The sequence below is a fragment of the Bubalus kerabau genome, chromosome 14 (genome assembly GCF_029407905.1).
Source record: "Bubalus kerabau isolate K-KA32 ecotype Philippines breed swamp buffalo chromosome 14, PCC_UOA_SB_1v2, whole genome shotgun sequence".
NCBI classification, from domain to species: domain Eukaryota; kingdom Metazoa; phylum Chordata; class Mammalia; order Artiodactyla; family Bovidae; genus Bubalus; species Bubalus kerabau.
Genome location: NC_073637.1, coordinates 18,781,000 through 18,805,759, shown reverse-complemented (window position 1 = coordinate 18,805,759; position 24,760 = coordinate 18,781,000). Strand labels below are relative to the sequence as shown.

The 24,760-nt window shown below is 46.2% G+C and overlaps 1 protein-coding gene across 14 annotated transcripts in view; it reads left to right on the top strand.

Moving 5' to 3' along the window:
* ZHX2 (zinc fingers and homeoboxes 2) overlaps positions 1–24,267 on the top strand; it is a 189,085-nt gene extending 164,818 nt beyond the window's left edge. For 11 of the 14 annotated variants that reach the window (XM_055545925.1, XM_055545926.1, XM_055545927.1 and 8 more), the window contains one exon: positions 3,863–7,232. In XM_055545925.1, the coding sequence (XP_055401900.1) occupies positions 4,087–6,603 (2,517 nt within the window). In that variant the 5' untranslated portion in view covers positions 3,863–4,086 and the 3' untranslated portion in view covers positions 6,604–7,232. Of the gene's footprint in view, positions 1–3,862; positions 7,233–10,414; positions 17,439–23,018 lie in introns of those variants that run through there. The other 3 variants (XM_055545918.1, XM_055545921.1, XM_055545922.1) reach the window with 3 other exon arrangements.
* The last annotated feature ends 493 nt before the right edge of the window (positions 24,268–24,760 follow it).

The window sequence follows — 24,760 nt, the reverse complement described above, 5'->3', positions numbered from 1 at the left end:
GACACGACTGAGCGACTGATCTGATCTGATAAGTAAATTTTGAATATTAATAAGTACTATCTTAAAATCTCCTTCTGCATGACTCTCATCAAAAAGAACACAAATAACAAATGTTGGCAAGGATGTGAAGAAAAGGGAACCCTCATACACTGTTGGTGGGAATGTTAATTGATATAGTCACTGTTGAAAATAGTATGGATGTTTCTCAAAAACTGAAAATAGAACTACCATTTTACCCAGCAATTCCACTCCTGCATATATTTCTTTAAAAAAGCAAAACACTAATTTGAAAAGATACATGCACCCCAATGTTCATAGCAGCATTATTTCCAGTAGCCAAGATATAGAAGCAACAGATGAATGGATAAAGAAGATGTGCTACACACACACACACAATGTAATATTACTCACCCATAAAAATAATGAAATTTTGCCATTTGCCGCACCATGGATAGATTTGGAGGGTATTATGCTAAAGTGAAATAAGTCAGAGACAGAAAGAAAAACACTGTATAATATCAATTATATGTGGAATCTAAAATATACAACAAATCAGTGAAAATACCAAAAAAGAAGTAGACTCACAGAGAACAAATTAGTAGTTACCAGTGGGAGAGGGAAGGGGGAGAGGCAAGACAGGAGTAAAGAGATTAGGAGGTACAAACTATTAAGCATAAAATAAGCTACAAGGATATATTTGTACAATGTGGAGAATATAGCTATAATAACTATAAACGGAGCATAACCTTTAATAATTGTGAATCACTGTATTGTACACCTGTAATTTATATAATATTATACAGCAACTATACTTCAATTAAAAAGAACTTTGCAGATTAAAAAAACATTTAAGCCCTTTTCAGTACCAAAATGAATTTCAAACCATAAATAAAGCCCATCAAGAAGCGGAAAAAAATTCCTCTGCTGCTCCAGAGAGGAAAGAAGCAGGAGGCCCGTGGGAGGTTTCCAGACGGGAGATGGACGTGGCTTACGCAAGGCAGGGAGAGGTGGAAGTGTCTGATACTGGTTTATTTTGAAGACAGTCAACAGGATTGCTGGTGGATTAATTTGAGGGTGGGATGAAGAGCATTTTGGCCCAAGTGTGCCATGATAGAGCCATTGGTGGAGATGAAGAACTTGAGAAAGAGGGAACCCATGTTTGAGGGGGAAAATCAAGAACCTGATGTTCAGGGACGTCCCTGGTGGTCCAGTGGCTAAAACTCAGCACTCCCAATGTAGAGAAGCCTGGGTTCGATCCCTGGTCAGGGAACTAGATCCCACATGCCTCAACTAAAAGTCAGCATGCCACAACTAAGTCTTGGCACAGCCAAGTAATTAAATGAATTTTCAAATAAGAGTCTCATGTTCAGCTGAATATGTCAGTTTGGGTGTAGTCAGCAAAAAGACACACTTCCTCCCTGCTCTGCTGTGTCCATGTCCCATCCTCAGCAGTGCCTTGAGGGACCCGTATCTACTGCTGAGGAAATTGCCCAGCAGGAAAATGCCTTAGAGTGGCCAGGGTTCTGGGTTCACCGGGAGCAGGGGGGATGCCCCACTCCCGGGTCCCGCTCAGGTTTGTCACCTGACCCCCTAAGCAGATAAGTGGGCCCCCACGCCCCAGAGGGTTACTCTTGAAAGTAAGTCTGTTAATTCTACCTTGAGACCTCTCTTCAGTGGGACTCGAGCCCAGGCCAGCGAGAGGGACAGAGGGGGATATGCCATCTGCATCTCTTCTCCCTGGATGTCGGCTATCCCTGTTTCAGAACCCATCTCCCCACTCCAGTAGACACACAATGAAAGGCTCTCCTCTACAGAAATCCATGCATTCAAACACTCAGCGTGGTCCAGCCCATCACTTCCCCTGTTGGGGTTCTATTAACATACCCTACCTCCTTATAAGCAAATTGTTCTTCTTTAGTCAGTAAGTCATGTCTGACTCTCTTCCACCCCATGGACTGTAGCCCGCCAGGCTCCTCTGTCCATGGGATTCTCCAGGCAAGAATACTGGAGTGGGTTGCCATTTCCTTCTCCAGGGGATCTGCCCAACCCAGGGACCAAATCCTCATCTCCTGCATTGGCAGGTGGATTCTTTACCACTAAGCCACCTGGGAAGCCCCAAATTGTTCCTGCACTCCTAAATTAATATTTGTTTAATGAAATTCCAATCAACATTCTAACAGAATTTTATTTTGCAGATGATTCTGATTTATGAGAACTGATTTACGTTAATAGGTGATCAGAAAAAACCTAGAATTGTTTGACAAAAGAAAAATGATAAAGAGGAACTCTACCTGATACTAAAACATTCTCTAATCTATGGGGAAAAAAATTTAAGTGAAGCATAAGTGGAAGGCTCAATAGCTAGATAAGAGATATAGAGCAGATATAATTGAGACATACCCTATAAAAATTTAATGTGTGACCAGGGTGGTTTCACAAATTAGTGAGAATACAAAAACACTATACATGCTACTAAGATAATTGATAACTTTCTAGAAAAATGGTTAGAATTGTATCTCACAGCTTACCCCAACATCAGTTCAAGTCCAGGTGAGTTAAATATAAAAAAATAAAGCCAAAACACTCTAAGAAAACATAGTATAATAGGTCTCAGCTATCAAAGCAGGGAACCACTTTCTAAAATCACTGTGAAAAAGATGGATAAATTTGCCAGCTAAAAATTAAAAATTCTCTACCTGTAAAACATGAAAAATAACCATAAGCAAAATTAAAAGGTAAATGACAGACTGGGAAAATTTGCAACAAACACAGAAAAGTACAAATATTTTTTAATATGGAGGTAACACTTGTAAATTAATAATAAAACCACTGGGCATCACAATACAAAAATGGCATAAATCCACAATTCACAAAATACAAATGGCAAGTGAATCTTTGAAAACTGTTCATCCTTATTAGCAATCAAGAGGAGCACCAAAGCATATTAAAACAGTTTTCCCATATCTAATCGGCAGGGCTTTTAATGGTAATATTTCATGTAATCTCAGTGGTGATTCAGGCACTCATTCACTGCCGGGGAAAAGGCCAAATGGAGCAAAACCTTGGCCATAAGAGTCAAGAGAATTTAAAATGTCAACAGCCTTGGACCCAGTGCTTTTATTTCTAAACATTCATCCAAAGCTCGTTATCAGAAGTAAGGACTAAGGATGTTGACTGCAGTTTTGTCAAGAAGAGTCAGAAATTAGGAATAAAAGTCCAAAGGCAAATCCATCATGTGTCGTGTATCCCTAAAATGTAATATCATGCTTTAATCATTCTTTTGCTCAATGTTTGTGAAAATGGGAAGTGTTCAAGGGAAATGAAAGAACTGTGATATCTGGGAGGATGTTTTTCTTTATTATACTTTGACGCATTTTCTGTAGTGATACTCCTTTTATGATAAGAAACAAAAACATTCATGTCCATTTTCTAATGCCCATATACATGCCACTCACCAGCCCCAGATAAACGTCTTGTTTCTGATGCCGCATCCGTAAGAGTGACTTGCGAACCCAGCCAGCACTTCGCCAGCAGGGCTCCCTCTGCCGCCCTAGCCACCACTTCATGAGATCACAGCACCTTTGCTGCTTTTCTGTATCGGTTGGTCTCTAAACATGAATGAGTGCCCTGCATCCTCATCTGTTTGTTTTGGGCTTGTTCCCACTGTCCTTCCCAGAGAACGGAAGAGAAGAAGAAAGTGATCCTTCATGTTTATAAGCGCCTGCTCTCACACTATCTGTGCTTACCTGGGTGTCTGCTTTGGGTGCCAGTTGGGATGGGTCATGGGAGCAACTTGGAAAGTATCGCTAGTTTCTTTTGTCTTTTTGAGGAAACTGACGCTGTCTTTGTTTTTGTCCCATAGGTATGATGCTGCCTCTTGCGTTCTGCCGTTGGAACAGTTAGTTTTCTGTGCTGAAATCATTTCGGGAAACACAAGCACTAGACTTCAGCGTTCAAGGGAAGCCAAAGCCATTGGAGGGGGCAATAAAGCCAAAAACTTTTTATCTGAGTAGTTCCAAAAATTTCACTGCCTCTTCCCCATCCACCCCCATCCCCCAAATAAGCCATTGCACACAGACAGGCAGCATGGCAAGCAAACGAAAATCCACCACCCCGTGCATGGTTCGGACATCACAAGTGGTAGAACAAGATGTGCCCGAGGAAGCAGACAGGGCCAAAGAGAAAGGAATTGGCATGCCACAGCCTGAAACAGCCAAGGACACTTGGGCAGCGGAACCTGAAAACTCTTCCAAAGAAAATGAAGTGATAGAGGTGAAATCTACAGGGGAAAACCAATCCAAAAAGCTCCAAGGTGGTTACGAATGCAAATACTGCCCCTACTCCACGCAGAACCTGAACGAGTTCACGGAGCACGTTGACATGCAACACCCCAACGTGATCCTCAACCCCCTCTATGTGTGTGCCGAATGTAACTTCACAACCAAAAAGTACGACTCCTTGTCTGACCACAACTCCAAGTTCCATCCCGGGGAGACCAACTTCAAGCTGAAGCTCATCAAGCGCAATAATCAGACCGTCTTGGAGCAGTCCATCGACGCCACCAACCACATCGTGTCCATCGCCACCAGCGGCCCCGGAAGCGGGGATGGTGACCCCGGGATCTCAGTGAGTAAAACCCCCATCATGAAGCCAGGGAAACCGAAAGCCGATGCCAAGAAGGTGCCCAAGAAGCCAGAGGAGGCCACCCCCGAGAACCACGTGGAAGGGACCGCCCGCCTGGTGACAGATGCCGCTGAGATCCTCTCGAGACTCGGGGGCGTGGAGCTCCTTCAGGACTCTCTAGGACACGTCATGCCTTCTGTCCAGCTCCCACCAAATATCAACCTTGTCCCCAAGGTCCCCGTCCCGCTGAACACTACCAAATACAACTCTGCCCTGGATACCAATGCCACCATGATCAACTCCTTCAACAAGTTCCCCTACCCGACCCAAGCAGAGCTGTCCTGGCTGACGGCGGCTTCCAAACACCCGGAAGAGCACATCAGAATCTGGTTTGCCACCCAGCGCTTAAAGCACGGCATCAGCTGGTCCCCAGAGGAGGTGGAGGAGGCCCGGAAGAAGATGTTCAACGGCACCATCCAGTCCGTCCCCCCGACGATCACCGTGCTGCCCGCCCAGTTGGCCCCCACGAAGATGTCACAGCCCATCCTCCAGACGGCTCTCCCATGCCAGATCCTTGGCCAGACCAGCCTGGTGCTGACTCAGGTGACCAGCGGGCCGGCAACCGTCTCCTGCTCCCCCATCACACTCGCCGTGGCTGGAGTGACCAACCACGGCCAGAAGAGACCTCTAGTGACTCCCCAGGCTGCCCCCGAGCCCAAGCGCCCCCACGTTGCTCAAGTGCCAGAGCCCCCACCCAAGGTGGCCAACCCCTCGCTGACCCCAGCCAGCGACCGCAAGAAGACCAAGGAACAGATAGCGCACCTAAAGGCGAGCTTCCTGCAGAGCCAGTTCCCTGACGACGCTGAGGTCTACCGGCTCATCGAGGTGACCGGCCTCGCCAGGAGCGAGATCAAGAAGTGGTTCAGTGACCACCGGTACCGGTGTCAACGGGGCATCGTCCACATCACCAGCGAATCCCTCGCCAAAGACCAGCTGGCTCTCGCTGCCTCCCGCCACGGCCGCACGTACCACGCGTACCCAGACTTCACCCCACAGAAGTTCAAAGAGAAAACCCAAGGTCAGGTGAAGATCCTGGAAGACAGCTTTCTGAAAAGCTCTTTCCCAACCCAAGCAGAACTGGACAGGCTGCGGGTAGAGACGAAGCTGAGCCGGAGAGAGATCGACTCCTGGTTCTCAGAGAGGCGCAAGCTTCGGGACAGCATGGAGCAGGCCGTCCTGGATTCCATGGGGTCTGGCAAGAAAGGGCCAGACACGGCGGCCCCCAACGGTGCTCTGTCCAGACTTGACCAGCTCTCCAGTGCCCAGCTGGCCAGCTCTCTGCCCAGCCCCTCACCAGCGATTACAAAAAGTCAAGAACAGGTTCATCTCCTGAGAAGCACGTTTGCCCGAACGCAGTGGCCGACCCCGCAGGAGTATGACCAGCTGGCGGCCAAGACCGGCCTGGTGCGAACTGAAATCGTGCGCTGGTTCAAGGAGAACAGATGCTTGCTCAAAACTGGAACCTTGAAGTGGCTAGAGCAGTACCAGCCGCAGCACGTGGTGGACGATCACGGCTATGACACCCCATCGAGGAAAGTGGTCAAGACCGTCATCACCGAGAACCCGAAGAACGGGAGTGAGGGGGGTCATCAGTACTACAAGGACCCCAGAAAGCTCTGTGACGAGGACCTGGAGAAGCCGGGACCCAGAGGGAAGGCAGGTGGCGAGCAGGTGAAAGACAATTTGCCGGCAAAGCCCTCGGAGGCCACATCGGACCGGTCGGAGGGCAACAGCCGGGACGGCCAGGCCAGCGACGAGAACGAGGAGTCAGGTGTCGTGGATTGGGTGGAGGTGACAGTTGGAGAGGAGGACGCTGCCTCCGACAGGTCAGACAGCTGGAGTCAGACGGCAGCAGAAGGCGCGGGGGAGCTGGCCGACTCGGACTCGGACAGCGGCCCGGCGGAGGCCAGCCAGGCCTAGACAGGTAATGCCACCTGTTCCCCGGGGAGCCGGGGTGGGGTGCTGGGCTTCCTTCTGTCTATTGACTGTGTCGATACAGTTATCAGGTACAGAGCTGTTGACACAGATGATGTGTTCGCCTCTCAAGCTCTTTTAAAACAAAGGAAGAAAAACAAGGGTTGGCAGATTTTACATCCTTATTTGCAAGGTGGTGCCCAAGTGGCACAATGGTAAAGAACCTGCCTGATAACACAGGAGACATGAGATGTGGGTTTGATCTCTAGGTCAGGAAGATCCCCTCGAGGAGGGCATGGCAACTCACTCTAGTATTCTGGCCTGGAGAATCCCATGGACAGAGGAGACTGGCAGGCTGCAGTCCATAAGGTCGCACAGAGTCAGACACGACTGAAGTGACTTAGCACACACACAGGCACGCTGGTTGTCGGAAACATCACTGCCTGTGGCCTTTGGGGCGTCTGTCCATTCTAAAGTCTGGTAACAAGGTGACGCGACACAAGGCCTGTTTTGTGTTCGCTGCTATAAGAAACAAACATGAAATGATATGTCTTTTCTTTTCCCTTTTGGATTTTTTTTAAGAGCTAAGTGTCCAAGTTTACTGAATAAAAACGTGGGATTGTTTCCTCTAACCTGGAAGGTTTTGAAAGCCCCTGGTGTTTGTGTTGCGGTGGCTGAAGGCAGGTGCCCCTGTGTGTGTCTGATTAAGTAACCCTGCTTGTTGCTGCGCTGATGGGGTCCCCAGAACCCCTTCCAATCTGGACGAGACTGGTATAAATTAGGTCTGTGGAGCCACAGAAGCCTGGGTAGGGAGGTTACCATGGTTACTAATGGCCATGTCATCCACATAATGGGACATGCCACCGAGCCCTTGGTGTGTGCGCTTCACCAGAGGTCTGTACAAATCAGAACCTGCGTTAAGTTTAGAAAAGGGGCAGGGGGTGGGGGGGAGGATAAGGAGGGAAAGTTCTACCTTGGCCAAAGCCAGTGTATGCCAAGGGCAGCTTAGGACCAGCATGGAGATGCACGATTTACAGTCTGCCTGGGCTGACTTCTCCAGAGGTCACTTAAAAGGCAACAGACACTCCCTGCCCCCGCCATGTCATCTTTAAACATAATGAAAGGTAGAACCTCCAGAATGATGGATAAGGTCCCCAAGAGAGCCTTGGAGAGTACCATACCTCTTTATTTATGAACTCAGACAACTTTGGCCAGCCATGTCACTCAGTTCATTTATCCAGTCATAAAACGAGGCACCTGGCAAGTCAAGTCCTCTGGAAACCTTATTTTAGCCGGTCCCATCAGCTCTTAGAAGAGCAATTTAACGAGAAGCCAAGCACAGAATGCCATCATGTCTTTCTCCTTCGACTTTTCGGAGGAAGTGGTAATATGTTGGGGGTGAGGAAAGGGGGCTGGTGATAAGAAGGGGTTAAAGGGCATCATCCATGGTGCCACCTCCCCATTCTCCCTCTGGCCATTTTCTTGCTTCTTATAAGACCCTGCTGGTACTTCCCTGGTGGTCCAGTGATTTAAGACTCCACGCTCCCAGTGCAGGGGGCCCAGGTTCGATTCCTGATCAAGGAACTAGATCCCACATGCCACAACTAAGAGCCTGCATGGCACAACTAAGACCCATCGCAGCCAGATTAAAACATAATAATAAAATAACAAATTTAAAAAAAGATCCTACCAGTCCAGCTCATATCTCCCATATTGAAATGAAAGAGCAATTTTTTTTTTGTCCAATCAGATTCTGTGTGAACACTTCTAGTTTGCCCTAGATTTCTAGTGGTGCATAAACATGTCTACACGATGCCTTTTTCCTCCTACCACATAGTAGACAGCTGGGTTCAATTCAACTTCACAGATACACTCTGAGCACCTGCGGTGTGCAGAAAACCGCTCTAGGCGCTAGAGAGAACAGGGTGATGAAGACAGAGCTCTCATTCCCCTGGAGCTTACTCAACCAACAACAGAGGAAATTACTCTTTCCTTTATTCGCCAGGGTGTTCTGTTGTGTGACAGAGACGTGCACAGCCGTGGGGGAGCACTAGGAGGGGCACCCAGGCTGGAGGTCAGGGAAGGCTTCCTGGAGGAAGGGACAGCTGACTCAGCTGATAGGAAGGAATTAGCCAAGTGCACAGACAAGGAGAAAGGCTTCCCAGGTGGTGCAGTTGGCCAAGAATCTGCCTGCCAATGCCAGAGATGAAAGACATGCGGGTTTGATCCCTCAGTCAGGAATATCCCCTGCAGGAGGAAATGGCAACCCACTCCAGTATTCTTGCCAGGGAAATCCCACAGAGGAGGCTGGTGGGCTACAGTCCATGGGGCTGCAAAGAGTCGGACATGACGGAGCAACAGAGCAGCAGCAGGAACTAGCCATCTCCCTGAAAAGAACAGGAACACACAGGAACCTCTTTTTATTTATGGCGAACGCCACAAGACTGTGCTAGAAAATATCCCTAAACAAGATGCTAAGATCTACTCAACACCGGAAGACACCTGATATCCCTAATGGGCCTCCTGATATTTTTTAGACGCCATTGTTTTAAGAAAGGGGCCTCAATCTGTGCTGCTGGCAGTGCCTGAAAGTTCTCCCGACAAGGCACCCCTTCGAGGAAGCTTTCAACCTCAAAGTGGGGGAAAAAAAAAAAAACCTCTCCAAAATTACTTCACAGCTTTTATGAACCAAACACAGAGGTCTCTTGAAATTCATAAATATTCAGTGATGTCTTTATTTAAACACATATTTATCTAGGAACCTGCAGTCGAGTGCAATTGCCACACATATAATCCTGGAAATAATGCATGGTTTTGATTTCATTAAAAAAAAAAATAAAAACTTCGGTAAGCAGCTGAAAGCTGATTCTAGGACGAGATTTCCTCTGTGGGAGTGAGCGTCCCCCACCACCACCACCCCGCCCCCAGCCAGTTCCTCAGGCTGAAGCTTGGCAAGGCTCAGGACAGTGTCTGACTGTCCAGGCTCACCTGGTCCTGAGATTAGACGCAAAGATAAGGAATCCTTCCCAAGCCGTGAATGGGGTCACCTTGATTCAGTCTCTGGGTCCATCCATTATCAAGCCATTCATTGAGAGACCTGTCCCCATAAGAAGCCAAAAAAGAAACTCCTTTCCTAAAAATGAGTCAAAATACTTGAGCCAAAGATTGTCAGATGTATGCCTTGATGTTCGGCCAGACAGAGTAGCCCAGCTCTACTTCCATGAAGAATTTCTGTTTATTTGTATATGCCATGTGCTCAGCATTCTTGCCAGCACATCTATTAAGTCATTTAAACTTCATGACAACCCTCTGAGAGAGGTATGACTGTTTCCTCATTTTCTGCCATGCTATTTCGCTTCAGTCATGTCCAGCTCTTTGTGACCCCATGGACTGTAGCCCACCAGGCTCCTCTGTCCATGGGATTCTCCAGGCAAGAATACTGGAGTGGGTTACCATTTGCTTCTCCAGGGGATCTTCCCGACCCAGGGATCGAACCCACGTCTCCATATCCCCTGCACTGGCAGCCAGTTTCTTTACCACTAGCGCCACCTGGGAAGCCCAAGTGTCACTCAGCTGTGTCCGACTCTTTGCAACCCCACGGGCTGTAGCCCGCCAGGTTCCTCTATCCATGGAGTTCTCCAGGCATGAATACTGGAGTGGGTAGCCATTCTCTTCTCCGGGCATCTTCCCAACCCAGGGATCAAACCCTGGTCTCCCACATTGCAGGCAGATTCTTTACTGTCTGAGCCACCAGGGAAGCCCATTTTACGGGAGGCCAAGCTAAGGCTCAGAAATGCTTGTCCTGGTTCCCTCATAGTGACTGGTGGAGCCTGGAGACCCCCGCTCACACGTCAGTGCACCAGCTCGCCGAAGCGCACCACCATCACCGCCCAGGCTAGACCAACAGGTGTGGCCGTGTCTTCATTCTATATGGAACTGAACACTAGTACACAACTATTCATTCACTACTTTGCTGCCTCCTGATTTCTGCCAATTTCCATCTCCTGAGAATTAGGGATGGCTTTGGGGAAGTGGTAAATTCTGTGAAAATGTCAGAAAAAAAATTATTTTCCATAGTTCAACTTGCTTAAAATATTCAAGGCTGCCAAGTCTTGGAACCTAGCTACAATTTAGGATCCAGGATATGTATGCCCCCATAATCTGTTCAGATTAGCCATCTAAATACAGATGTGTGAATGGATGGATGGAGAAGTGAAAATTTGTAATTAACTATTTCCCTGTCTCTCCTCTACCAGATCCTTGAAGACAGGCACCATTCCCAATTAATCCCTGAATCCCCCAGTGCCTGATTCAGAACAGATGCTCTACAGTGGTTTATTGAACCAACCTGAGAATTACTAGAGAGAGTTGGCCTCCAGTTATCCAGGATCTGGTATTTCAGTCCTCCGCTTCCCCTCATTCTTTTTCCCATCACTCACTAGTCCCATCAGATGACAGCCGTCAGGGGAGAGGAACTGGGGACAGTTTGCTTTCCGTGTGTGAGCAGCTTGAGGGAAAGGTCTGTTGGAGAATCAGTCACTAGCTATTTACTGGGTGATGCTTTTCATGGACTGTACATTAGCCTCACTGCCCTGGTACCTCATGGAGAGTTAACTGCTATCACTTCCTTTTATCTAATTCCAGAGCTTCTCACACTAGGAATTTCCCCTGCACTTTAGGCAGCTTGTAGCAACTTCAGACCATAATGAAATCAAAGCCCCTCATTTTTCAGAGGAAGGATGCTGGCCCCAAGGAGGAGAAATAACTAGCCCAGAGACGTTCACAGTAAGTGCCTTGGCTCACTCATCCATCAGTGTTTGTGGAAAGCCTGCAGTGCCAGGCTCCAGAAGGCTCTGGCACTCAGCGTGTCCTGCCCTCATGGAGCCCATGTGCTGTGTGCTACGTCATTTCAGTCGTGTCCAACTCTTTGCAACCCTATGGACTGTAGCCTGCCAGGCTCCTCTGTCCATGGCATTCTCCAGGCAAGAATACTGGAATGGGTTCCATGCCCTCTTCCAGAGAATCTTCCTGACCCAGGGATTGAACCCACATCTCTTACATCTTCTGCATTAGCAGGCAGATTCTTTGCCACTAGTCAGTGCCACCTGGGAAGCCCCAGAGCCCATAGTCTTTGACCAAATAATCTTTCATCAAACAAAAAAGAAACGCTGCCAGGTGACAAGATTTTTTGAAGGAAAGGTGCAAGGAACTGTGAGACTATAGAGCAATTAGACCTGATTTAAGGGATTGGGCAAGGTTTCTGTGAACAAGAAGTGGGTGAATTGAAATCCAAAAGGTTAAGTAGGAGTTGGCTGGGCAAAGAGGAGAAGCTGTCCAAGCAGAAGAGACAACAGACTCAAAGACAACATACTCCCTGAAACAGGAGGGAACTTGGTGCGTCAGGGAACCTGAAAGGTGGCTACTGTGGCTATGACTTGCCTGAGTTCACACTTCAAAGAAGCGCAGGAGTAAAAAAATGGAATGCTAGGTGGGCTCACATATCATCAAATTATCCCTTGAAACTCCTCTCACTCACCAATAAAAAGACTATATGTGATTCTATGTGTATGACCCAGTAGACAAAGTTTGAGACCTGTAATACTTAAGGAAGGAGTGAAAGGAAAGTCATCGGGCTTTCCTGGTGGCTCAGTGGTAAAGAATCCACCTGCCAATGCAGGGGAGACAGGTTCAATCCCTGGTCTGGAAAGATCCCACATGCTGCAGAGCAACTAAGCACCATGCACCAAAACTACTGAGCCTGTACTCTAAAGCCCAAGAGCCGCAACTACTGAAGCTGGCGGCCCTAAAGCCCATGCTTTGCAGCAAGAGAAGCCCACGTGCAGCAATGAAGACCCAGTGCAACCATAAATAAATAAATAAATCTTTTTTTAAAAAAAGAAAAAAAAAAAAAAGGAAAGTCATCTTGCAAATGTCTAGATGTTGTTGAGAACTTTCTTCCCTGGTGTAAATGGAAGATGGATGGTAGAAAATTCTAGAACACCCACATGCCCATACATTTTATTCCTTTTTATGATTAAAGTTTCTACAGCCTTAATACTCACTGTATTAGTCAACTAGGGATGCCAAAATAGCAGAGCATTGACTGAGCAGCTTAAAGTACAGAAATCTATTTTCTCACAGTTCTGGAGGCTAAAAGTTCAAGATCAAGGGGCCGGCAAGGCTAGTTCCTGACATGACCACTCTCCTTGGCTTGCAGACGGCCACCTTCTTTTCCTCACATGCCTTTCCTTTGTGCATCTACCCTCCTGCTGTCTCTTCCTCTCTCATAAGGATACCCGTCCTGTTGGATTGGAGCTCCACCCTTATGACTTCCTTTAACCTTCATTACCTGCCAACATAGGAGACGTAAGAGACAGGGGTTAAATCCCTGGGAAGATCCCCTGGAGGAGGAAATGGCAACCCACTCCAGTATTCTTGCCTGAAGAATCCCATGGACAGAGGAGCCTGGCAGGCCATAGTCCAGAGGGTCACAAAGAGTTGGACACAACTGAAGTGACTTAGCACAGCATGTACACACCTCCTTAAAGGCCCTGAATCTCCAGATACAGTCACCCTGGGGATTAAAGTTCAGCATAGAACTTGGGGTAGGACACAGTTCAGTCCACAGCACTTACCAGTAGACTTGTCTGTTGTTATCAGGACCAAGTGAGATAATATAAGTGAAAGCCCCAAAATAGGGGCGTGGCCTTGGCATCAGCACCTGCTCAATGGACACAACCCAGAAATTGCACAGTCTTCTGCACGTGGAGAACTTGGCCGTCTTGCCTTTCCAAAGTGACTGTTTTGGTTGGGGCCCCACTAGTACAAGCCCATGCTTTGGGGTGTTCATGGCACCTGCATCTCAAGGTGGGGATGGGGGCAGAGGCAACAAGGGGTGACATTTGCTGAGCACTTACTATGCCAGGCACTGCTCAAGCACTTTATGTGTGTTAACTCAACAACTCTCCGTAGACATTATTTTCATTGTCTGATGAGAATGAGCCACAGAAAAGTAACTGGCCCAAGGTGACTGAGCTAGAAAACAGTGGAGCTGGAATTCAAACCCACACTTGTAACTGTGTCGAGAGTCTGCCTGCTGAGTTTAAAATAGGATTCCAAGGAATTTCCCTGGTGGTCCAGTGGTTAAGAATTCACTGTCCAATGCTGGGGACTCAGGTTCAATCCCTGGTCAGGGAACTAAGATCCCACATGGTGCAGGGCAGCTAAGCTCACATGCCACAATGAGAGGAGCCCCTTTGTGCTTCAACAAAAAGACCCAGTGCACCCACACAAAAAAAACAATGCATAAATAAAATATAATTCCATTTGCTCAGATTCTTTGAGTTCCGCAGGATAATATCCACTGATGGAAAAGGAGCAGGAAGACCCAGTGGCCCCGGATTCCTTCTGCCTTTGAATATCTCCAAAAGCAGGGAGCTCTACCTGGTGTACAAGTCTGTGCAACAGGAGATCCCCAAACCGCTTCAGAGAAAGAGCCTTAGCCAGACGTCCAGAGTTGACCAAGGCTGAATGTGGGGTCAATTTGGGATAGTGCAAAATTTCCTGCATCCACTGGGAAATGACTTATTTTTTTTCTTTGTCATCCATCCCCCCTCCCAGTAAAAGAAAGCTGGACTCAGAAATGTTATTGAGCTAACAAATCACAGCCACACTGCTTGTGTTTCTGTCTCAGGGACTGCGGCGTTCTCTCTCAAGTCCACAGGGCCCAGGGGACATCCCTACAGGGAAAATTAAGGAGAACTAGGAACAGAAAGCTGGCACATGGGAAAAGAATTCTAATTGTTTCATGCTTCCCAAAAGGCAGAGTAATAAGGAAACAGATTTTGCTAAAGAATTAGATAGTGCTTTTTAACATTCCAAGATGTCCCCAAGATAGAAAGGGACAGCTGTGGGAGGCAGTGGGTGCCCCCATCCTGGGCAGTGTTCAGGGAGAAGTGCGACATCCACTCAGTGGAAATGTTTGAAGAGTGGCCACGAGGAAAGGGGCCCAGTGACCTTGCAGTTTCCCCCACAGCTGCGATCTGATGCCCTGGGACTAAGTGACTCATCGGACCATTGGTTCTCTGCACGGGCGAGTATCCCTGACCAAGTGATAAGATTCCAGGTAGTAGCCCAGGGACTTAGCAAGAGGCCACATAAGTAAAGATCACTATTGTTGTTCAGTCACTAAGTGGTGTCCAACTCTTTGCTGCCCCATGGACTGCAGCACACCAGGCTTCCCTGTCCTCCCAGAGTTTGTTCAAACTCATGTCCATTAAGTTGGTGATACCACCCAACCATCTCATCCTCTGCCGCCCGCTTCTCCTCCTGCCCACTCTTTAAAAAATCAACAATGAATGAAATGTGAACTTTGTCACCGATCTTGTCTAAGCAGCCACCTCTAACAGTACCGTGCTCTCTTCCTGTGTTTCCTTCATTAACGAACATTTGAGTATCCTCCGTGAGCCAGACGCAGTGGTGGGAGAGATGGAGGTGGGGCAGGGGTAGCAGTGGCCACTGTGGACATGCGACTCATCGGGCAATTTGAAGACATCGTGATGGCAGGTGCGCTGTGCAAGCCCCGGCAGGGAGCATTTATCAAGGCGAACTGAGCGCGTCTGGCAGCAGGGCCTTCTGGGGAAGCGGCCTGCCGCGGGGACAGTGGCGCTGCCCGAGGGGCAAGGCCACAGGGCTGGGCTGTGTGCCCTCTGTGTCCACTATCTTCCCAGCCTTACTCTGAGAGTGCTGCCAGCTCCTACAGCCCAGCTCCTGCCCACCATGACACACCCTGGGAGAGGTCAAACGAGAACTGAAGCTCAGTGCTTCCAAGAGCTGGGCCCAGAGTCATCCACAGACATCTGGGAACATTGCAAAAACCAAAAAACAGTGACGTTGTCTCCCCTTCTCCGGGTCACCCTTTGGCCTTGCAATCTGGTTTTTGTGGCTTTTTTAATGGTCTTGTTCAGCATTTTTCTTTATTAATACATAGTTGGAGGATTATACACGTTCATACCCATAAGATAGGGAAAAACACATTGTCATAAAAGAAATGAAATATGATTCAAAGAAATAGAACATCCCATGCTCTTGGATTGGAAGAATATTGTTAAAATGACCACACTACTCAAAGCAATCTACATATTTAATGTGATCCCTGTCAAAATACTCATGACATTTTTCACAGAACTAGAACAAATAATCCTAAAAGTTATACAGAACCACAAAAGACTCAGAATGGCCAAAGCAACCCTCAGTTCAGTTCAGTTCAGTTGCTCAGTCATATCCGACTCTTTGTAACCCCATGGACTGCAGAATGCAAGGCTTCCCTGTCTAACACCAACTCCCAGAGCCTGCTCAAACTCATGTCCATCAAATCAGTGATGCCATCCAACCATCTCATCCTCTGTCATCCCCTTCTCCTCCTGCCTTCAGTCTTGTCCAGCATCAGTGTCTTTTCCAATGAGTCAGTTCTTTGCATCAGGTGGCCAAAGTATTGGAGTTTCAACTTCAGCATCAGTTCAGTTCAGTTCAGTCGCTCAGTCATGTCCGACTCTTGGTGACCCCATGAATCGCAGCACACCAGGCCTCCCTGTCCATCACCAACTCCCGGAGTTCACTGAGACTCATGTCCATCCAGTCAGTGATGCCATCCTGCCATCTCATCCTCTGTCGTCCCCTTCTCCTCCTGCCCCCAATCCCTCCCAGCATCAGAGTCTTTTCCAATGAGTCAACCCTTCGCATGAGGTGGCCAAAGTACTGGAGTTTCAGCTTTAGCATCATTCCTTCCAAAGAAATCCCAGGGCTGATCTTCAGAGTGGACTGGTTGGATCTCCTTGCAGTCCAAGGGACTCTCAAGAGTCTTCTCCAACACCACAGTTCAAAAACATCAATTCTTCAGCGCTCAGCCTTCTTCACAGTCCAACTCTCACATCCATACATGACCACAGGAAAAACCATAGCCTTGACTAGACGGACCTTTGTTGTCAAAGTAAGGTCTCTGCTTTTGAATAGGCTATCTAGGTTGGTCATAACTTTCCTTCCAAGGAGTAAGTGTCTTTTAATTTCATGGCTGCAGTCACCATCTGCAGTGATTTTGGAGCCAAAAAAAATAAAGTCTGACACTGTTTCCACTGTTTCCCCATCTATTTCCCATGAAGTGATGGGACTGGATGCCATGATCTTCGTTTTCTGAATGTTGAGCTTTAAGCCAACTTTTTCACTCTCCTCTTTCACTTTCATCAAGAGGCTTTTTAGTTCCTCTTCACTTTCTGCCATAAGGGTGGTGTCATCTGCATATCTGAGGTTATTGATATTTCTCCCGGCAATCTTGATTCCAGCTTGTGCTTCTTCCAGCCCAGCATTTCTCATGATGTACTCTGCATATAAGTTAAATAAGCAGGGTGACAATATACAGCCTTGACGTACTCCTTGTTCTATTTGGAACCAGTCTGTTGTTCCATGTCCAGTTCTAACTGTTGCTTCCTGACCTGCATACAGATTTCTCAAGAGGCAGGTCAGGTGGTCTGGTATTCCCATCTCTTGAAGAATTTTCCACAGTTTATTGTGATCCACACAGTCAAAGGCTTTGGCATAGTCAATAAAGCAGAAATAGATGTTTTTCTGGAACTCTCTTGCTTTTTCCATGATCCAGCGGATGTTGGCAATTTGATCTCTGGTTCCTCTGCCTTTTCTAAAACCAGCTTGAACATCAGGAAGTTCACGGTTCACGTATTGCTGAAGCCTGGCTTGGAGAATTTTGAGCATTACTTTACTAGCATGTGAGATGAGTGCAATTGTGCAGTAGTTTGAGCATTCATAGGGGGACAAAAAAAAAAAAAAAAAAAAAACAAAGCTGAAGGCATAACCCTCCCAGACTTCAGACTATACTATTGATACAAAGCTAAATAATCAAAACAGCATGGTATTGACACAGAAACAGACACACAGATCAATGGCACAGAATAGCCCAGAGATAAACTCACACACCTATACTCAATTCATCTTTGACAAAGGAGGCAAAACTAGGCAATGGAGAAAAGACAGTTTGTTCGGCAAGTGGTATTGCAAAAGCTGGACAACTGCATGTAAATCAGTGAAGTTAGAACATACTCTCATACCAAACACAAAAATATACTCAAATGGTTTAGAAATCTAAATATAAGATATGACACTATAAAACTCATAAAAGGGAGTATGGGCAAAATATTCTCAGACATAAATCGTAGCAATATTTTCTTAGTTTCCCAAGGCAAAAGACATAAAAGCAAAAATAAATAAATGGAACCTAATCAAACTTAAAAGCTCTTGCACAGCAATGGAAACTATCAACAAAACAAAAAGGGAACCTCCTGAATGAGAAAAAATATTTTGCTGATTGTGCAATCAACAAGGGGTTAATATCCAAAATATACAAGCAGCTCATACAACTCAATATCAAGAAAACAACCCCATTGAAAAATGGGCAGAAGACCTAAATAGACATTCTTCTAAAAAAGTCATAGAAATGGCCAACAGGCACATGGAAAGATGCTCAATATGCCAGTTATATTAGAGAAATGCACGTCAAAACCACAATGAGGTAACATACCTGTCAGAATGGCTATCATGAAGAAGTCTACAAATAATAAATACTGGAGAGGATGTGGAGAAAAGACAACCCTCCAACACTGTTGGTAGGAATGTAAATTGGTATGTAAATACGATGGAAAACAATAAAGATATTCCTTAAAAATCTAAAAATAGAACTACCATATGATCCAGCAGTCCCACTCTGGAAAAGACAAAAACGCTAAAAGATACATGCACCCCCGACATTCACAGAAGCACTGTTTGCAGTAGCTGAGACATGTACACAACCCACGTGCCCAGCGACAGACAGCTGGCTTGAGAAAATGTGGTGTGTATATGTGTATATATAACTCAGCCATAAAAAAGAATGAAATATTGCCATTTGCAACAACAGGGATGAACCTAAAGAATATTAGTGAAGTCAGAGAAAGATAAATATTACATGATATCACTTATATGTTAAATCTAGAAAATAACACAAATTAATCTATATAAAAAACAGAAACAGATCACAGACACAGAAAATAAGCTCATAGTTACCAAAGGGAAAAGAAGGGGGATGGATAAATTAGGAGTATGGTATTAACAGATACACACTGCTATATATAAAATAGATAAATGAAGATATACTGTATAGCACAGGAAGCTCTAATCAATATCTTATAATAATCTATAATGGAAAATAATCTGAAAAATAGCATATATATATATATATATATATGATCACTTTGCTGTATACCTGAAACTAACAGAATATTATAAATTTACTTCCATTCTTTTTAAAAAATGCCAGATGGAGAACCACGTTAATATTGAGGTTTATCTAAAAGGCAAATTTTTACCAACATGACACTGTAAAGCAATTTTCCTCCAATTAAAAAATAAAAAAACAAAAGGCAACTTTCTACCAGTCACTTAGAGACAGAGTTCAGTTTTCTGTAGGAGAGACAAGATGTGTATAGCCTCACACACACAGGTGAGTTCACGTACCCCTAAGGCCATAGTTCTGCACCTGGCTTTCCTCAAGGGAAAATGAAACAGGACAATATTTCTGGAGCCCCCATATGTTTTGCACACCTCATCTGCAGCCCTCCCAGCAGCTGCTTGGTTGTGGATTGTGGAAATGAGGCTCTGGGAGGCTAAGTAGCTGATCTCAGCACACAGCTCGGAAATGGCTGGCCCTGGACCCGGTTTTCTCTGACTCCACGGTTCTCTCCGGTCTGCTCCACCCTGGGTACCCACAGTCCTGTGTGGAGCTGGCGTTCCTCAGCCTGGTGGGGAATACAAACAATCACTCTTTACCCACCTTGGGCCTTGTTTCCTGGAGTCTTTATTTATTTATTCTTATCTTGACTGTGCTTGGGTCTTCCTTGTGGCATGTGGGCTTAGTTGCCTGGCCAGGGATCGAACATGAGTCTCCTGCATCAGAAAGCAGAGTCTTAACCACTGGACCACCAGGGAGGTCCCTCCTGGAGTCTTGAGAGCTATTCAGATGGACATTCAGCCAGAAGCAGCCTCCTTTCCAAAGGCGGTAAAAGACCCCGTTTGCTGGGGGAAAGCTGTTCTTTGCAGAGCACAGCAAGCAGCTGGCTGTGGCCCACATACCCGTCCTGGGTGTGTGTCTGCATAGTAACAGCAACAAGGCGTGTGGTCCTCTCTGGGTGCCCGGGGCCACCCAGCCCCCATCTTTTTTTTTTTTTTAATTGAAGGATAATTGCTTTACAGAGTTTTGTTGTTTTCTGCCAAACATCAGCATGAGTCAGCCACAGGTATACATATCAGCCCGAGTCTTTGAAGCAGACCTGCACTTTCCTGTCAGCTTGTGGCTCCGTGCAGGCAGCATCTGTGCACAGGGCAAGGAGACCAGACCCAGCTCAGGTGTTGGGAGAGGCAGTTAAAGCTGGATTGGCCCCAGGGGAATCCAGGCTCCACCACTTACCACTTGCCTGATGTCATTTGCTCACTAAACCCCATCTCTTCACCGCAGAGCAGGCCTACCTCTGGTTACCATTAGGAGTAAATGAAATGACCCCTGTTGGCACTTAGTATCAGGTCTGGCTCATAATAAGCATGAGATACATTTAAGCTACTCTCACTGTTGTCGCAACCATGATTGTTATTACTTTTGACTCTGCTGCTGAGCAGTTATGTGACCTGGGGAAATCACTTTTCCTCCCCAGGCTTCCTTTTTTTTCCCTTGTGAAAGAAGTAATGTTGGCAGCATCACCTGCCAACAGCATAAGGATCCCTGTGGCTTTTACAATTTCATGCCTTTTCCTGGATCCCTTTTGGGTAGTAACAGATCCCAAGGACACCCCTGGAATCTGATTTCATTCACAGACAGTTTCTTTTACAAGTTGTTTTTTTTTTAATTGAAGGATAATTGCTTTACAATATTGCATTGGTTTCTGCCATACATCAACATGAACCAGTCATAGGTATACATATGTCCCCTCACTCCCAAACCTCCCTCCCACCTCCCCCTGCTTCAGGCTATTACAGAGCCCTGGTTTGAGTTCCTTGAGTCATACAACAAATTCCCATTGGCTATCAATTTTATATATGGGTAGTGTACTGGCTCCATCCTCCCCTCTGCCTTCCCATGTTACAAGTTGGTTTCTTAACTGCAGTATTCAGCCTTACTATCAGGAGTACTGATGAAATGTGGGTACCTTTGACATCCAGACATTGGGAATGACACAGTATAGATGATCTGCTGATTCCTTTGGCTGAGAAGTCGGTCTTCTTGCTCTTGGTCCCCTACACACACACACACACACACACACACACACACACACAGGCTTCTCAGGGCCTTAATAACAAGCTGTGACACGACCTTACCAGGGACGAGGCAACGAAAAAGCCAGTGGCTTCAGGAATCTGCAGACCTGATCCCCTTCCAACCTTTCATGGAATACTGACTGCATACTTCACAGCCCCCAGCCCACCCTGGATTCCTGGCTCAGGATCCCTGGCTCCCCAGAGCCCACAGTGGAGATGGAGTTCTGTCTTGGTTTGCCAAGGCTGCCATCCAGTACCACAGACTGGGTGGCTTAAACAATAGGAATTGATTCTCCCACAGTCTGCAGACTAGAAGGCTGGTGTTGGCAGAGTTGCCTCCTTCTAAGGGCTGTGAGGGACCATGTGTTCCTTGCCTCGCTCCTAGCTTCTGGCGGGTTGCTGGCAGTCCTTGGTATTCCTTGGCTTCTAGATACATCACCCCAGTTTCTGCCTTCATCTTTCCGTGATGTTCTTCTTGTGTTTCTCTTTATGCGCAAAATTCCCCTTTTTATTAGGACAGCATTCCTGTGGGATTAGGCCCCTCCCTGTAGACCTCATTTTAATGGTTATCACCTCCATAGGGTTACATTCTTTTTAGATGTATATTTGTGTATTTGGCTGCATCAGGTCTGCACAACTACATCACATGTGGTGCCGGGCTCCAGTGTGTGCAGGCTCAGTACTTCCGGCACATGGGCTTAGTTGCCCCACAGCTAAGGGGCAATTGTGGAATCTTAGTTCCCTGATCAGGGATCAAACCCTCATCTCCTGCATTGGAAAGCAGATTCTTAACCACTGGACCACCAGGGAAGTCCCCAAATAGGGTTACATTTTGAGGTATTAAGGGTTAGAAAGTCAACATATCTTTAGGGGTAAAGAAGAGACAGTTCTACCCATAAGAAGGTTCTTGGACTATTTTCATTACTTCAAAGTCTGTAAGAATTAAACATTTCTCCATGCTGACTCTTAATGAACACTATTAAGAGAACAGGCTCTGGAAATTGCCTGAGCTGGAATTTGGGTTCTTCCACTTTCTAGCTGGGTGATCTTAGGCAAGTTTTTCAGCTTCTCTGTGCTCAGTTTCCTTACCTGTAAAATGGGAATAGTAATTATATCTACACCTCTTAGGGTTGATAGAAACATTAAAAAATACATTTTTTTCTCTTTTTATTTTTTAACTGGAGTAAAATTGCTTTACTGTACAATGAAGTGAATCAGCTGTTTACAATAGAAACTAACACAGCATTGTAAAGCAATATTCCAATTTAAAAAATTATAAAATTTTAAACATAAAAATAAAGAGATAAAAAGACACTTTAAATTTCTCATCTACTATCATATTTGGAAAAGGCTTCATCTAACAAATACAACACAAACATATATAATACACATGCCGGACACGATTTTAAGTGCTGTTTCATATATCAGCTTCTCATCACAACTACTTTACCAGGTGGATGCTATTACCATCCCTGTTTTACAGGAGCAAAACTAAGCCCTAGAGAGATTGTGACATGTGTATGGCCCTGTGGCAAGTATATAGAGAAGTGTTAGTCACTCAGTCGTGTCCAACTCTTTGCGACTCCATGGACTAGGGCCCTCTGGCTGGGCTCCTCTGTCCTTGGAATTCTCCAGGCAAGAATACTAGAGTGGGTTGTCATTTCCTTCTCCATACAGAAAAGTCAGGACCAAAATCCAGACTTGTCTGATTCTGTTGTCTTTGAGGAACCATGGTGACTGGCTGCCTATCCAGAAACAAGAAAAGGGTCTTGTCATGATGAAATGAATCACCTCCTTCACTTGCCCAGAGAGTCATCCTGTTTTCAAAGCCTTATTCTGAAGGTGCTTACCATAATGTCAGACCATGCTCAGGATACACACTCGTTTCTTTAAAACAGGCCCCACATGTGAAGGGCATCTGTCGTCCTCTGACCCCAAGATGACTTGGGAAGTGTCTCCCCACGACAGCCAGGAAGAGGCCACCTCCCCTCCTCACCCTGATGCCTTGCATGCAGGGAATGATGGTCATCTCCCTGACATCTTGCCTCTCTGGTCTTGTGTCGTCCTTCTAGGGAAGTCCATCAGAACTGCCGTGCTGATGCAGGGAATAATCTGTCTTCAAAGAAAGAAGAGAACTTCTCTCCCCAGCTGAGGGCCGCCCTGGCCTGAGACTCCAAGTGGAACGACTTCGCTGCGTGTGCCTGCCGCTGCCTCTGCACACACGCACCTCCCCGAGGCCCGGTGGGAACTGCTCCTAGTGCCAAAGTCCTACTACTGCGTTTTCCATGGGTCCCTGTAAATAGCTGGCTCCTGCGCCCAGGCCCCCACCTCTTGCTATACTGGAACCAATTTGTACAACATGGGAATTTTGTTACCTTTTTAACCGAGGGCAACTTCCTTTTCCAGCTCTACCATTGTAAGGTCTTTTTTCCAGGAGGGAGGGCTAATCACATGTGCTTTTCTCTTTTTTTCCTTTTTTATTTTTATTAATTTTGGGGAGGGGGGTTGTTAGCATTAGTGCCATTATATCTACTGGATTTTAGGTAGGGCAAGTTTGTTTTTAAAGATAGTTTGCAATTTGCGAGATTTCTTCCGGGGAAAAGGGCTGGGATTCAGGCCTCTGTCTGAGCTTGGAGAGGGGTTTACAAATGACAGATCTTCCAAATCAAATCCATTTCTATAGTTCTTCCCCAGCTGCCTTTGGGGGTCCCTGTTTAGCCAGGCACAAGGCTTTCTGAACTGCCCCAGGCCAGTCTGGTTTTTTCTGATGGCCTGGCCTCTGAGGTCAGACCTTGGGCCAGGAGAGCTGGGTGGCAGGTGGCTACCCTCTGAGCCCCTTTTTAGAAACCAGCAGAAAGGGCTCACAAGTGCATTAGCATTAGCATTAATTTTGTGAAAGTAAAACAAAAAGAGATTGTGCTATCTAGATGGTACAAAGATGAACAGCTTTGGTTTTCATTTCTGTTCCTAACTGCCTTTTCTCAGTGTGGTATTGGACAAGATTTCAGCTTGAAGCTTCACCACGAATTGATTTTTTGTTTGTTTTGTTTGTGTGTTTGTTTTGGGCCAATTTTAGATTCATGAGTGCACTTTTTTTTTCCTCAGTTAGTCCTAACTTCTAAAGAAGAAAAACCAAGAGATACATCCGGTGTAAATGTTGCAATATAAATTGTGTTTGCAGTCCCTTCCCCCCATCCCACTGCCCCCTATTTGAGTACACTGCACAAATAAAATGTTAGGGAGTTTAAAAAAAAACAATTTTTCTAACTTGTTGCTCATTTGTTGTAACTCAATAAAGCAAAGACTAAACATTTTTATAACCTTTTCCTCTGTTCCTGGTTCTTCATTGCTGTCTGGCTCCCAGGGCACAGCACAAGGGTTCCAGCTCACCCACCCCACCCCCGATTCAAATCCATTATGGCCACATTCCTCATCTTTCGTCCTGCCTCAAGTGAGGTCATCGCAGGGTTTTCAGCACAGAGGGGACTATAAAAACCAGGGGTCACTGTCAATGTGGGAATCGTCATCGCATCTCTGTGACACGGAGAAGTGATAGGCCTACACTTCTCCCGGGTTTTCATAAATATATTCATAAAATACTGCAGAGGGGACTTTCCTGGTGGTCCAGTGGCTGAGACTCTGTGCTTCCAATGCAAGGGACCCGGGTTTGATCCCTGGTCAGGGAACTAGATACCACACGCCACAACTAAGATCCAGGGCAGACAAATAAACATTTTGTTCAAAATTAAATTAAGAATTTAAAAATGCTGCAGAGCACGAGTGTGGGAATGAGGCCTGTAGGCCACTGCTGCCT